General features: G+C 42.2%; 1 protein-coding gene across 1 annotated transcript; it reads right to left on the reverse strand.

Annotated features, from left to right (window-relative positions):
* Window positions 1-6,648: 6,648 nt before the first annotated feature.
* Window positions 6,649-11,966, reverse strand: prdm8b (PR domain containing 8b). The gene is made up of 4 exons (XM_026342632.1): window positions 11,747-11,966; window positions 9,293-9,517; window positions 8,630-8,861; window positions 6,649-8,522 (listed from the first exon to the last, which is right to left on the reverse strand). The coding sequence occupies exons 2-4, from the start codon at window positions 9,509-9,511 to the stop codon at window positions 7,261-7,263; spliced, it is 1,713 nt and encodes a 570-aa protein (XP_026198417.1). The 5' UTR covers window positions 9,512-9,517; window positions 11,747-11,966; the 3' UTR covers window positions 6,649-7,260.
* Window positions 11,967-12,855: the final 889 nt, after the last annotated feature.

Raw genomic sequence — 12,855 nt, forward strand, 5'->3', positions numbered from 1 at the left:
GGAGGCGTGAGGACGTGTCTGATTTATGGAAAAACTTATATTCATATATATAAACTAGTAGGAACATGTTTAACCCAACAGTTTTTGAGGAAATTCATTCCACGTTATTGTTCACACGTCTTTCTGTTAGATTTGTAAACATAAATGTGAACCATTAACATTTACTGACAGTAAAAAAAAAAAGGACACTGAGACCTGTGATGTGAACAGAGCGTCAGCTTTTCCTTTTCTTTTTAACTTTTCTTGAAGTCGTTATAGTCGTTGAACAGCTGCACATAAATGATGGAGTCACTACGAGGTTTCAGTGTCTGGTCTATACGGAGACCTTCACATGTGCTCAGGAGAAACCAGGAAGTGAAGCACTCATCCTGTGGTTTGTTGACGACTGAGCTTCCATTAGCCGATTCATTGTCTTCTCAAAAAATAAACTATAGTTATATAATTTCCCTTTGAAATAAAACAAGTCGAGCACGAGGCTGTAGCATGATCTGTTTGTAGGTTCTGATGAATCAGTCTCTGTTGGAAGCAGAGTTCATCACGGAGAACGAAACATTCCTCCACACATAGAAAACTAGTATTCTCTAGAAAAACGTTAAGGTACGCGTGTGAGCTCACTCCTGGCTCCTGTAGAGCCTGGGCTGGGGGGTGGAGAATGTGCAGGTTGGATTTCAGGTGTTGAAATGTCCCCTGTGGAGGCTCCATCGGAGGTCTCCAGCTCCCGTGGAAACAGCTGAGAGCAGCTGATCGCCATCCTACACTTGGAGTTCGTCCAACAGAATGAAACAAGCTGAAGCTTGTGTCTGATACCAGCGTGTTTGAGAGGTTCTGCTGGAGTTTGACATTTGTGCAGGAAAATGTTTGAAAGACTTGAAATTCAATACATTTGGAGGATTTCAGAACTCATTATGTCTCAACCCTAACCCTGTAGTTCAGACGTTTTATTGTTGATATTAACAGGAGTTTAAACCTTTCTGTAAATAATCTTCAGATTAATTCATCTGTCGTCTGTATTGGCAGGTATATAAGACATATCATGCACAATGATCCTCTGCCTTTTAAGTCCACAGATCAACAACAAATTATTCTACAGGAGTTGTTTGAAAAGCTTCTCTGGATGAAACAGTATTTACCACCAAACATTCAAACAGCAACATTTCCACTGAGTGAATTTTTCTGGATAGATTTCAAAAAGCATTTTGTATTGTCTTAGACGGACCCTCCTGTCTTAGTATCAAACAGGTTTTCAGGATCTACAGGAAAACTGCTTCTTCTGAGTGTGTAGCTGGAAACAAATGAGCTATAGCATCACACTAGACTGCAGTGTCTGAGTCAAATCGTTTCTAGATGCACAAAACATCTGGGCCCTTTTGATCTTTTCCTTTTCCAGAAAGGTTTGTGCCAGGTCACAGGTTTACAAAGACTCGTCCTTCTCATTGACTCATGATGGTACCCTCATGTTCCCTCTCAGAAAATCCCTTCTGAAGCTATTTACACATTCGACTCAGATCTTTTACCTTTGATTGGTCTCTGGGTGGCCATGGAACGAAGGACAGAAGATAAATCTGGTCTGTTTTTCCTCACAGGAAACAGCCGAACTGAGCAGCAATGATCCTCAGTAATCCATTATCCACCTCTGCATCTGGCCCACCCTTGGGTCACCATATGTCTTCATTTGGACCTCTCACTGGGCCTGATCAGGGCCCTCAATCCCATAAAACACACACGTACAGTACTGAAAGCAGTAAACGATGTGTAAATGTAAAGTGTATATTTTCTTTCTAGAGGTGTTGTTGGTGCCACATGCAGCAGATCTCCACCTGCATCCAGCAGAGAGAAGACATGTTTCAAATCACTGACTATTTCATGGAGGACAATTAAAACACCCTGATACTGGGATTCAGGCGTCTGTATGTGTCGTCAGGTTTAGTGTAAATAAGCAAATTCCTCATAATAAGGGTTCAATTTAACCTCGAAATGTCAGGATCAGTGTAACACATCCAGCTGTAACAGCTGTTTTATCTGTTGTCTGGGAAAAGATGGGTGCACGACCGGTCTCCTCTCAAACTGAAGGGATATAGAAGATGGAAGTTGGGTTGACTTTCATGACATGAAGGGTGGGGGGGGGGGGAGCAGCATGCCTAACCAGCCTCCAAGAAAACTGTATGCCACGGCTGTTATGGAGATGTACTTCAAAAGTAGAGAGGCGGGGGGCTCAGCGGTGGAATGTGTAACAAAGTAATACGACCACATTCAGAGTCATCAGCTCGTCCTGCATGAAACACAGTCACTACATCATGGATGTCAACTGGTCCAAGACTGAGGCAGTCAGCGTGTGACAGTGATTTAAAGCACAGAATCAGTGTTTATATAGAAAATCAGTAAAGCATACTGTGTGTTAGATTTCTGCATTTTACAATAAAACCTAAAACTAGAAAACAGAGTTTTAACAAATGTTTTTACTTTAAAATACTGTAATAAATCCAATTTTAAAATACTGAATAGTGATTGAATTCAGTTGTTTGTTATGATTATACAATAGCTGAAGTTATTCTAGTATTTTAAGTAATTAAGTAAGTTTGTTTACCCAATTCTTAATTGAAACCAGTGAACAAAAGTGCAGTAATTTGACAAAATAACATTTAGGATTTAGTTAATCCAACTCCAAACATGAAACCAACATCTAAAAGCTGAGTGGAAGCCTGTCCTATCAAAGATTTTACAGTATGTATTTATCGAAAGTCAAGACTTAAATTGATTATTTTATCAAATAAATGTCTTTAAAATACTTACAATATACTTCAAATCTATAAAAACTGCACAAATAAACAATAAATTCTCTCTTCAACCTCAGTTCATGTTCAAACTGTGATGAAAAGCTGATTGATTGTTTCAGTTTATTATATTCAGTCTGTTGCTGATGATATAAAAAAGGTGAACAAGCTCATAAGGTGGCAACTCGAGTGAAATTGATGTGTTATAAGTTTAGAAGTTTTCAGTGAGCTTTGCTGAATCCATTCTGTGCTGCTCTATAGAAGCCAGAGAAGCGTTTGAGTCTGGGAGACAGGTGTAACCTAAATATCCGCCCTCCGGAGTCTTTGCCTTTGCCACAATGTCAAGAATCCAAGACTCAGTCGTGCCTTGTAGACAGGTAGAGTCCCAGAGAGAGCGACACTCTGTCACAGGCATGTGGACGGGGGGGGGGGGATCATCTCAGAGCGTGCATGATGTGTAAATTTGTACCTGTCAGCAGACTTGTTGATCGAGTATGTTGTGGGTCAGAAATAGTGCAAACGCGCAGGCGACGATGATGTTTGTATATATTTAGCTCTTTAGAAATAATGACGTGACAGCGCTGTCCTAATCAGACAGCAGCGGACGGAGTCGGCCTCGTGGAAACTCTGAACTGTGACTTTAAAACAGATTGTAGTGTGTGTGTGTGTGTGTGTGTGTGTGTGTGTGTGTGTGTGTGTGTGTGTGTGAAATTCATACTTTTAATCCAAACTTTTCTCTCGCAGCCTTGTCCTTGTCAGCTTTCTGTCCGAACCTTCTGTTTGGAGTTCGCTGAACTCTGCAGACACTTAAGGAACAAGGTCAGTGACTCCTTTTTACTCTGTGACTTTTAAAAACACATTTGAAGCCACTTTTTAACTAGAAAATGATTCTTTGTGCTGCTGGACATTGGCGCTGTGAACATGAAAAACATCCTAAACTCTCAACAGCATGCCCACTGTCAGCGGAGCTGGATTTATACTTGGCACAAAGAGTTACCAGCAGTCCCGCTGTAGATACCTATGAAATGAGTTTTCATATATAGATCAGTGTTGGATTTCACCCACTGATTGAACCGACACAACTCTAGACAGATGTATCATTCATGATCAGGCCGGATTATATCTGTGTTTACTGTTGATTGCACACATAGTAGAACTGATTGACATCAGGTAACATCTCCTGGTCTCATTCTTACGACATTGGAAATGCAGTGTTTGGATTCTTTTATGCATTAACTCTTAAATAAAAATTATAAATAAATTCTGCTGCAGCATCCTGATGCACGTCTGTTGATACAGGTTCCATTTGTCCAGATACATCAGTGTCCTATTTGTGCTGCACCTAAAAACCTCCATTCTGATGCAGCATTTGGGGATCAGGCTTTTTTAAATGATACCTCACTACCAGTCTTGAGTGGACAGGATATAAGTAATAGTGTGTGTGTATTTGGATACACAACAAGTATCAAAGTTGGTCAGCTAAATGCCTGAAATGTAAAAACGTAGTGTGACCGGGGGCAGAAGGCCGAATGGAAGTGCCAGCTTAGCAGAGATATAAACTGCAGTAAGAAATGCGTTGGGGGGGAAAGTTGGGCCACAAAAGGTCCGGTGACACAAGCAGCAAGGCACGAGAGAATTGTGTGTGTAGAGAGAGAGGGCTGATGGTTTGCATTGCTGCTGTACGCAGGCCGCATGCCTTCGCGGTGAGCTTGACCCGTTTGGACTGCTGACATTGGAGGTGTGTGTTGATGTGAGATGAGATGTAGCGTGCGGACATGTGCACACTGCTGTAATTTATCATCATGTGAGCGTCACAGCACTCTGCTGTGTCCGCTCCTCTCAGCCCTGATCTCTTTATGTGGGGTTTTATCTTCTGCTCCCATACGTACTTCACCTCATCAAGAGGTGTTGAGATATCTGTCTCTGATTTGAAGCTGCTAAAGAAGGAAGGTTACTGGTTGCAGAAGCGTTTTTCTCCACTTCCAGGTTCAATAAGCTTCAAGTACAAGTACTACAACTAAAATCACCTAAATGGACATTGCTAACATATTTTCAACACTTCTTTCCTCTTTCCACTCACCCCAACCAGTCGAGGCAGATGGCCGCCCACCCTGAGTCTGGTTCTGCTGGAGGCTCATAAAATTGAATTGAATTGAATTGAATACCAGTGCTGGAAGAAATACTCAGGTGATTTATTTCTAGTGTAGAGATAGTGTAGTAAGTGCCACATGCACTGTTTTAATTATTATATGTTTTGAACCTAACCATTATAGTTTAAATCGCTTTACATGCTCATTTAAAATAAATGTAAATAATATTTAACACACATTAATGAGGCATGAATACCAAAGTAAAGTAGAAATCCCTCGAACATTGTGCCTTAGTACAGTTCTTAAGTAAATTTACTTATAGCATGTATCAAGACACAAATGTGGCATGTCCACTTTGTGTGAGATCAATCAGGCCGGTCAAGATATCCCACAATGCCGTGTTGAGCCCATGTTCCCACTGACTTTTTATTTTTTTTTTTTGTGAAGATACTAGAAGATAATCAAACATACCAATTGTTCTAAATGTTATTAATGGTATTTTAAAATTACAATTAGAATCACATTACTTTTTGTCCCTAAGTGAAAGTTTATTATTCTAAGATTAACTGTGTGTAATTTGCCTGTTGGCCACTCGATGGCGCTATTTGATCATTTTCTGTCCTGACTCGTTCCTCTCCCGCTTCCACAGACTCGTTTATTTAATCATCATAATTGTGTCATTAGCAGTAAATGGTGATTAATGTTCTACACACACACACACACACACACACACACACACACACACACACACACACACACACACACACACCTCGTTGGTTTATTGCAGCGCGCTGTTTATAGAAAATACGTTAATAAGAAAACTGTTTACTGGTCGATGATGTTGTTTTTTATTTGAAAGCTTCTGTAAATTAAAAGCACAGATTCAGCATCATCTGCATCTTGAAGCAGATTAAAAGCTTTTTTTTTCTTTTTCGTTTTTTTAGTAAAGATCATTTTAAACATTTAGAATAATTTCTCCTCTAACATGTTCATGAAGCCGTTTGTCCGCAGATTTATTTATTTATTTCCACTGTGCTGATTCTAAAAATGCAAAATAATCCAACACATGCATTCATCTTACAGCCGGTGTGTTTTTCTCTGTTTGGTTAATAAATGTTCAATTCTGCAGTTTCTGTTACGGAAAATATTAAGATCTGATCCAACTAGAATCATTGTCTCCTCATTTTAAATATTCTGTACTGAAACATACAGAAACACGTAAATATAAATATTTTAAACACGAAATAGTATAAAACTCAATTTATACGCGTGGAAATGTGCCGTAATTTTATTTCCTGATTCTCTAATTAAAGCGATCATTCAGGAAAAAAGAGATTTGACGTAGGCGACGTTTGTCAATAATAATAATAATAATAATAATAATAATAATAATAATAATAATAATAAATCAAGCGCACAAATGCCACATTTAACCGGAAATTACTATCCGATTAAATCTGTAGTAATATTAACCCCTTAATTTACTTTATATTAAATAAAGATTTAATAGTGTTTCTTGTGTACATTGTGCAAAAACGAGATTATATTTTATTAAGGCTGGATGTTGGCGCTTTTAAAATGTATTTTGATGTTAAAATAATAAAGATAAATTAAGAAAATGTGTTTTTATTAGATTTTATTGTAACATTTTAAAGTTGATCTTATTCTATAGCATCCCAAAATGATGACCAGTGGTTTAGTGAATCCAAGAAAGAAAAGAAGGAAAACAAAAACCAGGAAGACCAGAGCTGAAAATAAAGCTATTTTATTGTCAATGCATTCAACATGATTAGATAAACTATCAAGTAGTAAATTTCCGCAAAAGGAAGAAACACTGAAACTATTCCCCACTGACACAAAATATTACACTTTGTATTTCAAATAAACAAATTATTTACACTGTAATGTATAGACTGCATCTTAAATCAATATTATTTCATATTACATGCACTCTGAAATATAGTCTGACATAATATCCCCAATTTGCGTCCATATTCATCGCACACATGAAAAAACTTGCTGCGTTGTAAACCATGACGTGTGACTACATTTGTATTTCTTCTCTATATTTGCATTTATATGATATAAAATACAACTTACTGTACATTTTACACATATTTAAATCTTCCCTTATTCTCAAACTTTTAAGTGCTTCATAAATAAATTCATTTCAAGTCAAAACGCATTTGCATACACCCAAAACATGACATTTTGTACAGGGGGGAAAAAGTGAAAAGACTGCAAAGGAATTAGAAGATCGGTGTCCAAAGTGAAAACAAGTGCAAGGGGTGTATTTTGTCATTTTAAGTGGCCTAACTCCAGACGGAGTGCTTAAATCCGTGCAGGGTCACAGTCCCTCCTCGCCAGACAGAAGTCCCTCCCTTCTTAGTCTTTAAAAGTCAATTATGGGAGGTCATGTGACGTGACAGGTGATGCCGCTCCCGGAAGGACTCGTTGCAAATGGGGCACTTGAGTTTTTCCTCGCGCCGCCTCTTCACCAGAGGTTCCATGGAGTACTCCTTTTTGTGGTGGGATCGCATGTGGTAAACCAAGTCTGAGGTCATGCGAAAGGAGGCGTTGCACTTGGCACACCAGTTCTGTGCCGGCAAGCAAAGGGAGGTGAAGGAAGGTGGCAGGAGGGTGAGTGCCGAGGGCATCTGAAGCTGGATAGCTCCAGAGTTCTTGGGCCAGAAGGTGGTGGCATAGACAAAAGGGTTCTGCTTGGCCATGCCGCCCGGCACGGGGCAGTTGGCACCGAGTTCTGCACCCTGCAGCTTGGCAGCAAGGTGGTCAGCCTGGTAGAGTCTGTTGGAGGAAATGGTGTCGCCCACTGCTGGGTGGCAGTCCAGCAGCTTAGGCGGCATCACCAGCGGCGAGATCTGAGAGAAGGAGGAGCGAGACGGCTGGCTGAAGGCGCTCTTCCTCTCGCCACCACCGCCACCACCTTGCTGACTGACGGAGGTGAAGGCGCTCCCCATCGGTGACGTTTGGGGTGGCTGGGTCTCCGACAGCACCTGCCGGATGTTGAGGTGCTTCTCTGAAGGGTTGTTGCTGGAACGGCCGCCATCTTTATTTTCAGAGTTGGAGCTCTGGAGGTTTTTGTTGCCGCTGTGGTGTTTGAGGTTCTGGGGTGACTTCTTGACCTCAGTGAAGGCACTGCGTTTGCCCTCACTAAGTGTTGTCGAGCCCTGTGGGGAGAAGGCCCTGTGGTTCTCCTCCAGACCGTACACTCCTCTATAGTTCTGTGCAGACGTGGCAAGTTCGTCCTTAGACTTGGACTGGGGAAGTCCGGGCGCTCGGCACTCCCTGTCGTCTATGTCTGAGAACTTCCTCTTCCGCGAGCTCTCGCTGCAGATCTCGGCCTCCTTGTCACTTGGTGGACTGGTCCGGTTGTTCTCTAGATCCCTGGCCAGGTTGTGAAAGTCCGTGGAGGGTTTGTTGCTGTCCTGAGGACTGCTGAAGCCCTCAGAGCGGCCCAGTTTGGGGCTGGTCCTGGTTGGAGTTGTGTTTGGTCGCTCGCTGCTGGTGTCTTTGCCGGGCTCCTCGTCAGCCCCTGTGATGGTCTGAAGTCTTTTGGTGCAACGGAACCGGAGATGAGCCAAGAACGGAAACTCAAACTGGAACCGCTGGCTGCAGTCTGGACACGAGTGGTGGGACGAACCTGGTCAGGAGATAGACAGACATGAGTTCTGGGGAAAACCTGACCACATGGCCACGTGGGCTGCACCAGTTCACGGTTTACAGAGGATGTGATGTCAGTCAACTCACCTTTGCTCTTGGTGGGCGCTCTGCTGGAGCTGAGCAGCAGCAGGTCGATGAGGTCTTTGCCGTACCACACCAGCAGCTCCTCGTCCTTCTCGATCCTGCGGAGCGAGCGGTAGAAGAGCTGCCCGTTCTTCACGTAGGCCTCCAGGTTCTGTTCCTCTTTGTCCCGGGCGGACTGAACCAGCCGAAGCCACATTAAGCCCTCTGAGGTGCTGTTTGCTGCCGAAGTGTCCACCTGCACAACATGTGGGGTTATTACTGAGGCACATCCAACAAAAGAATCTGACAAATATAATATAGAATAATATTTAAATAAATGAAAATACAGCAAATAATGACACACAATCAAGTGCTCACATCTAAAACTCTTTTTCTAGAAATTAAATTGAGGCAGTTCATCACATATTGTTCTTTAGAATATGATTTTCATTTTACTGCCTGAATGTTTTTATTTTTATTATTATAAACAACATTTAAAGCATTTAAATGTTTTAATAATGAAGCCTAATTAATATATATGAAGATGCACAGTAAGAAAAGCAGAAACAATCTGGGTTTTATTGAGCCTGTTTAGATGCTACTTGGCAGATGTTGTGTGTGAAAATCAAACTGAAACAACAGCTGAACAATGAGAAGAAATAAACACCGAAAGGAAAACGTGCTCACCCTGAAGATGTACGGTGCTGTGCGTTTGTCGGTGGACTTCAGGGCGATGAAGGCGATGCTGTCGTACAGCGACGTGTGGCTCAGCACACAAGGCCCGAAGATGGCGTTTTCTGGGATGTCGCACGTCGTGTAGACGCTGGTGAAGATGTCCGTCAGACACTGCTGCACCGCTTTGGCGTCTCCATCCCACACCAACTTCTGCGAGCTGGACTCCTCCATTTCACACTGGAAAACACAAAACACACCACATGTCAGAGGAATTAAATAAAATAAAAACAGTTTTCATAAAACTCCTAAATGTTCTCTCCTTTTTCATCAGTGTTTTTTTTTTTATATAAATAACCCATAAATTTAAACCTCAACCTGCGTCAACGGGTTGTTTAGTGGGTTTACTCCCTTCTATCACCGCTGAGAGAGGAAATAAATCTCTTCCTAGACAGATTGACTAAAGCAGCTGTCAAGGGCGTCGTTTTTTTTTTGTTTTTGTTTTTTTTTTTGGCCAGGCTTTCTAATTAATTCAACCCTCGTAATAACTTCATGGCGGCGTCATCTTCAGCATATTGATGATATGATTTCCGAATGTTGTCAATCAAATAATAGTAAAAAAAAATAAGTATTATTATTATTATTATTATACATTTAAAGACTGGAAGGCTGATTTTATAATGAGGTTGTCTGTCATAATTAATATTAGTAATATATTCAGGTGTGTGTCATCCTTTTTTAAATTATCTTTAAAGATATTTTTCAATCATATTTCTGAGATCGAGGCCTGTTTTTAAAATCAGCTGCTTCTCTAATATCCAATTTAAACGCGTTCATTTGTTTCTCGTTGTTTTCAAAGCAGCAGGAGGAATTTACAAAGACGCTCTGAGCAGGAGCTGCTGAGGTCCGTGCATGTCCAATGGGTTTCAAGTGGACTGTCAAAGTCAGTGATTTCATGTCAGCCAACCCTTCTCTCCTTTCTACAAGCGGCAGCGTATGTCGCCTCATTACCATAATCCACCACTTTCCCCTGTGAGACTGTAATTAAAGCAGCACGACCAGTTCATTATTTCTTTTATCCCTTCTCTAACCTATGACTGTGTTCAGACGCCTCTCGCTCCATCCTCTCCTCTCCCTGTTCTCTGAAAACTGTGCGCACAGACCTGCACCTGATACACACGTAGTACATTAAGTTCAGTTAAATAAGATGAGAAAATTAAAATAATAATAATAATAATAATAATAATAATAATAATAATAATAATAATAATAATAATAATAATAATAACGGCCTCAGAAACGTGTTTCCCTGGTTTAATGATATGATTTTATTCCACTCTGCACTGTTGGCACAAACTGTCTTTAACATAATAAAATAATCAATCACATCGTGCCCCTGTTGCTTTTCGGGCCTGAAGCGCGGCTGACTTTTACTGTGCGATTTATTTTGACATTTAATTCTCCTCTTAACAATTTCTAACTTGTAATAAATCGATTCCAACCCCTCCACAACTTATTCCGTGACGACGCAAAGTGTCCTGTTACTGTAAAGTAAAAGAAGCTGCAGTGGATAAAGCCACACTTCTTTTTGGAAATATTGAAGCAACCTGGATATTTCGCATCTAAGAATCCGATTTCAGCAATAAAAGGGCTGATATTAACAAATGGACTCTTAACAATGACGAGAGGGAACAGACGAGCTGTGGACGGTGCAGCTCCAGTATCGGCTGTTGTTTTAGGACTGAGCGCTGTTTTATGTCGCGGTTTCTTCCTTTCTTTCAGTTTTGTTAAATTAAACTATTAAAAACACATTAAAATATAATTAATTGCGGAGTTGCTCTTAATAAATGTCTATTTTTATAAACATTCTGCTCGTTTGGATCGTTTCACATCTTCCTCAGCAGCAGGACGCGTCTCTGCTCAACATTTTGCGCACAGTGGAATGAAGCTTTCCAAAGCGGCTCTTTAGCTTCCGTTGCGCTTCCAGCCTGAACAATTAGTTTCCGGTACCGTACAGAACTCCTCTTATGTTGAGGGGGGTTATTAAGGAGGAAAGACGCGCAAGAAAACTGGATGACTGATCAGAGATCTGATCTGAGGCTGAGAATGATCAGAGAAAACAGATAACGAGTGGAGGAAAGCTGCCATCCTCACATTCAAACCCTCTGCGGGTGGGGTGGGGGGGGGGGGGGGCAGAGATGAGGGGTGTTTAACCCATCTGCTAAAGCCGTGCCAGACTGAAAACTCCCAAAACAGCGCTGGGACTGAAACATCTGCGTTTGTTTTTTGTTTTTCTTCCTGCGCCGCTTTCGGCACCTGCGGGATGTGAGGCTGCATGTGCCGCGTAAAACCAACCCACAAACCGTCCTCTCTCTGTCTGTCTGCTGCTGCTGCTGCAGCTGCTGCTGCTCTAAAACTATCCACCACCACGACCACCACCACACACCGCTTTGCATTTCACAAACCTACCTTTCCGTCGATGATGAGACACAATAATCCACAAGGAGCGGTGCTGCGAATCAAAACCCGTTTGTTTGCACCTCCCGGAAGAAAGAAAGAAAAAAAAAAAAAAGCCCCGAAAATCAAGCTGGGGGATGCGGTGACGATGATGGAGGTGATGGAGATGGTAATGCGCTCCTGGTGTGGTCCGTAGTGTCAGTACATCCCCCCCGGTGTGGTGAAAGTGACAGTGCTGCTGCTGCTGCTGCTGCTGCTGCTGCTGCAGATACTCGCCGAGGCTGGGAGTGACCGAGCTGGGTCGAGAGAGCTGGAGGGATAAAGGGAGACAGAGAGAGAGAGAGACGCGCAGATGGGGCCCGATGCTCTGGCTGACTGGCACACCGACACACACTTTTTGTTTGCGGCACATAATCTACCCAATGAGGCGTGTCACTCTCCGTCTCCTCCCTTTAACTCTTCACTGGCCGACTGTCATTTGATGCGATTTATGGACGGGCAGAGGGATAAAGTCCCCCCCCCCCCCCCCCCTCCTCCTCGCCCCCTCCCATTATTATTGTAATTCTAATCACAATAGTTGGTGGTTGTATTAGAATAAAGTGGCATTTAAGTAGAAGGAGGGCAGAAAAAAGTGAGACACTGAAGTGGTTCATGAGTCCAAACTAAATGTACTCAGTGTTTTATTGATGATAATGATGATGATGATGATTATTATTATTATTATTATTATTATTATTAGCATTTGACCAGAAAGACGCTACGAACACTGGATTTGAGGCTTTGTGACAAGCTGCATTTAAATATGTGCTAATTAACCGGACTTCCGTCAGCTCAGCTGTTTTTCTGGACTCGGATGCCCGTGAAGGCAGCACCGGGGCACCGACAGCTCCGTGCGCCTCCTGCCCACCGTCGCCAACCGGCTCTGAGCGCGGGGATCCCGGACAGTCTCACTTGACGGGGCTCTGCTGCTGCTGCTGCTGCTCCTGCTGCTGCTGCTGTCTGTACTGTGTTGAGGCTCGTTTAGGGGGCGCCAGTGTATAATTTGCATGCAGTGAATTGATAATTTGGTGGAAAGGAAAAGGGGAGACTGCAGGTCATGGCGCGGATGTTGGAGGTTTATG

The sequence above is a fragment of the Anabas testudineus genome, chromosome 9 (genome assembly GCF_900324465.2).
Source record: "Anabas testudineus chromosome 9, fAnaTes1.2, whole genome shotgun sequence".
Taxonomy (NCBI): Eukaryota; Metazoa; Chordata; class Actinopteri; order Anabantiformes; family Anabantidae; genus Anabas; species Anabas testudineus.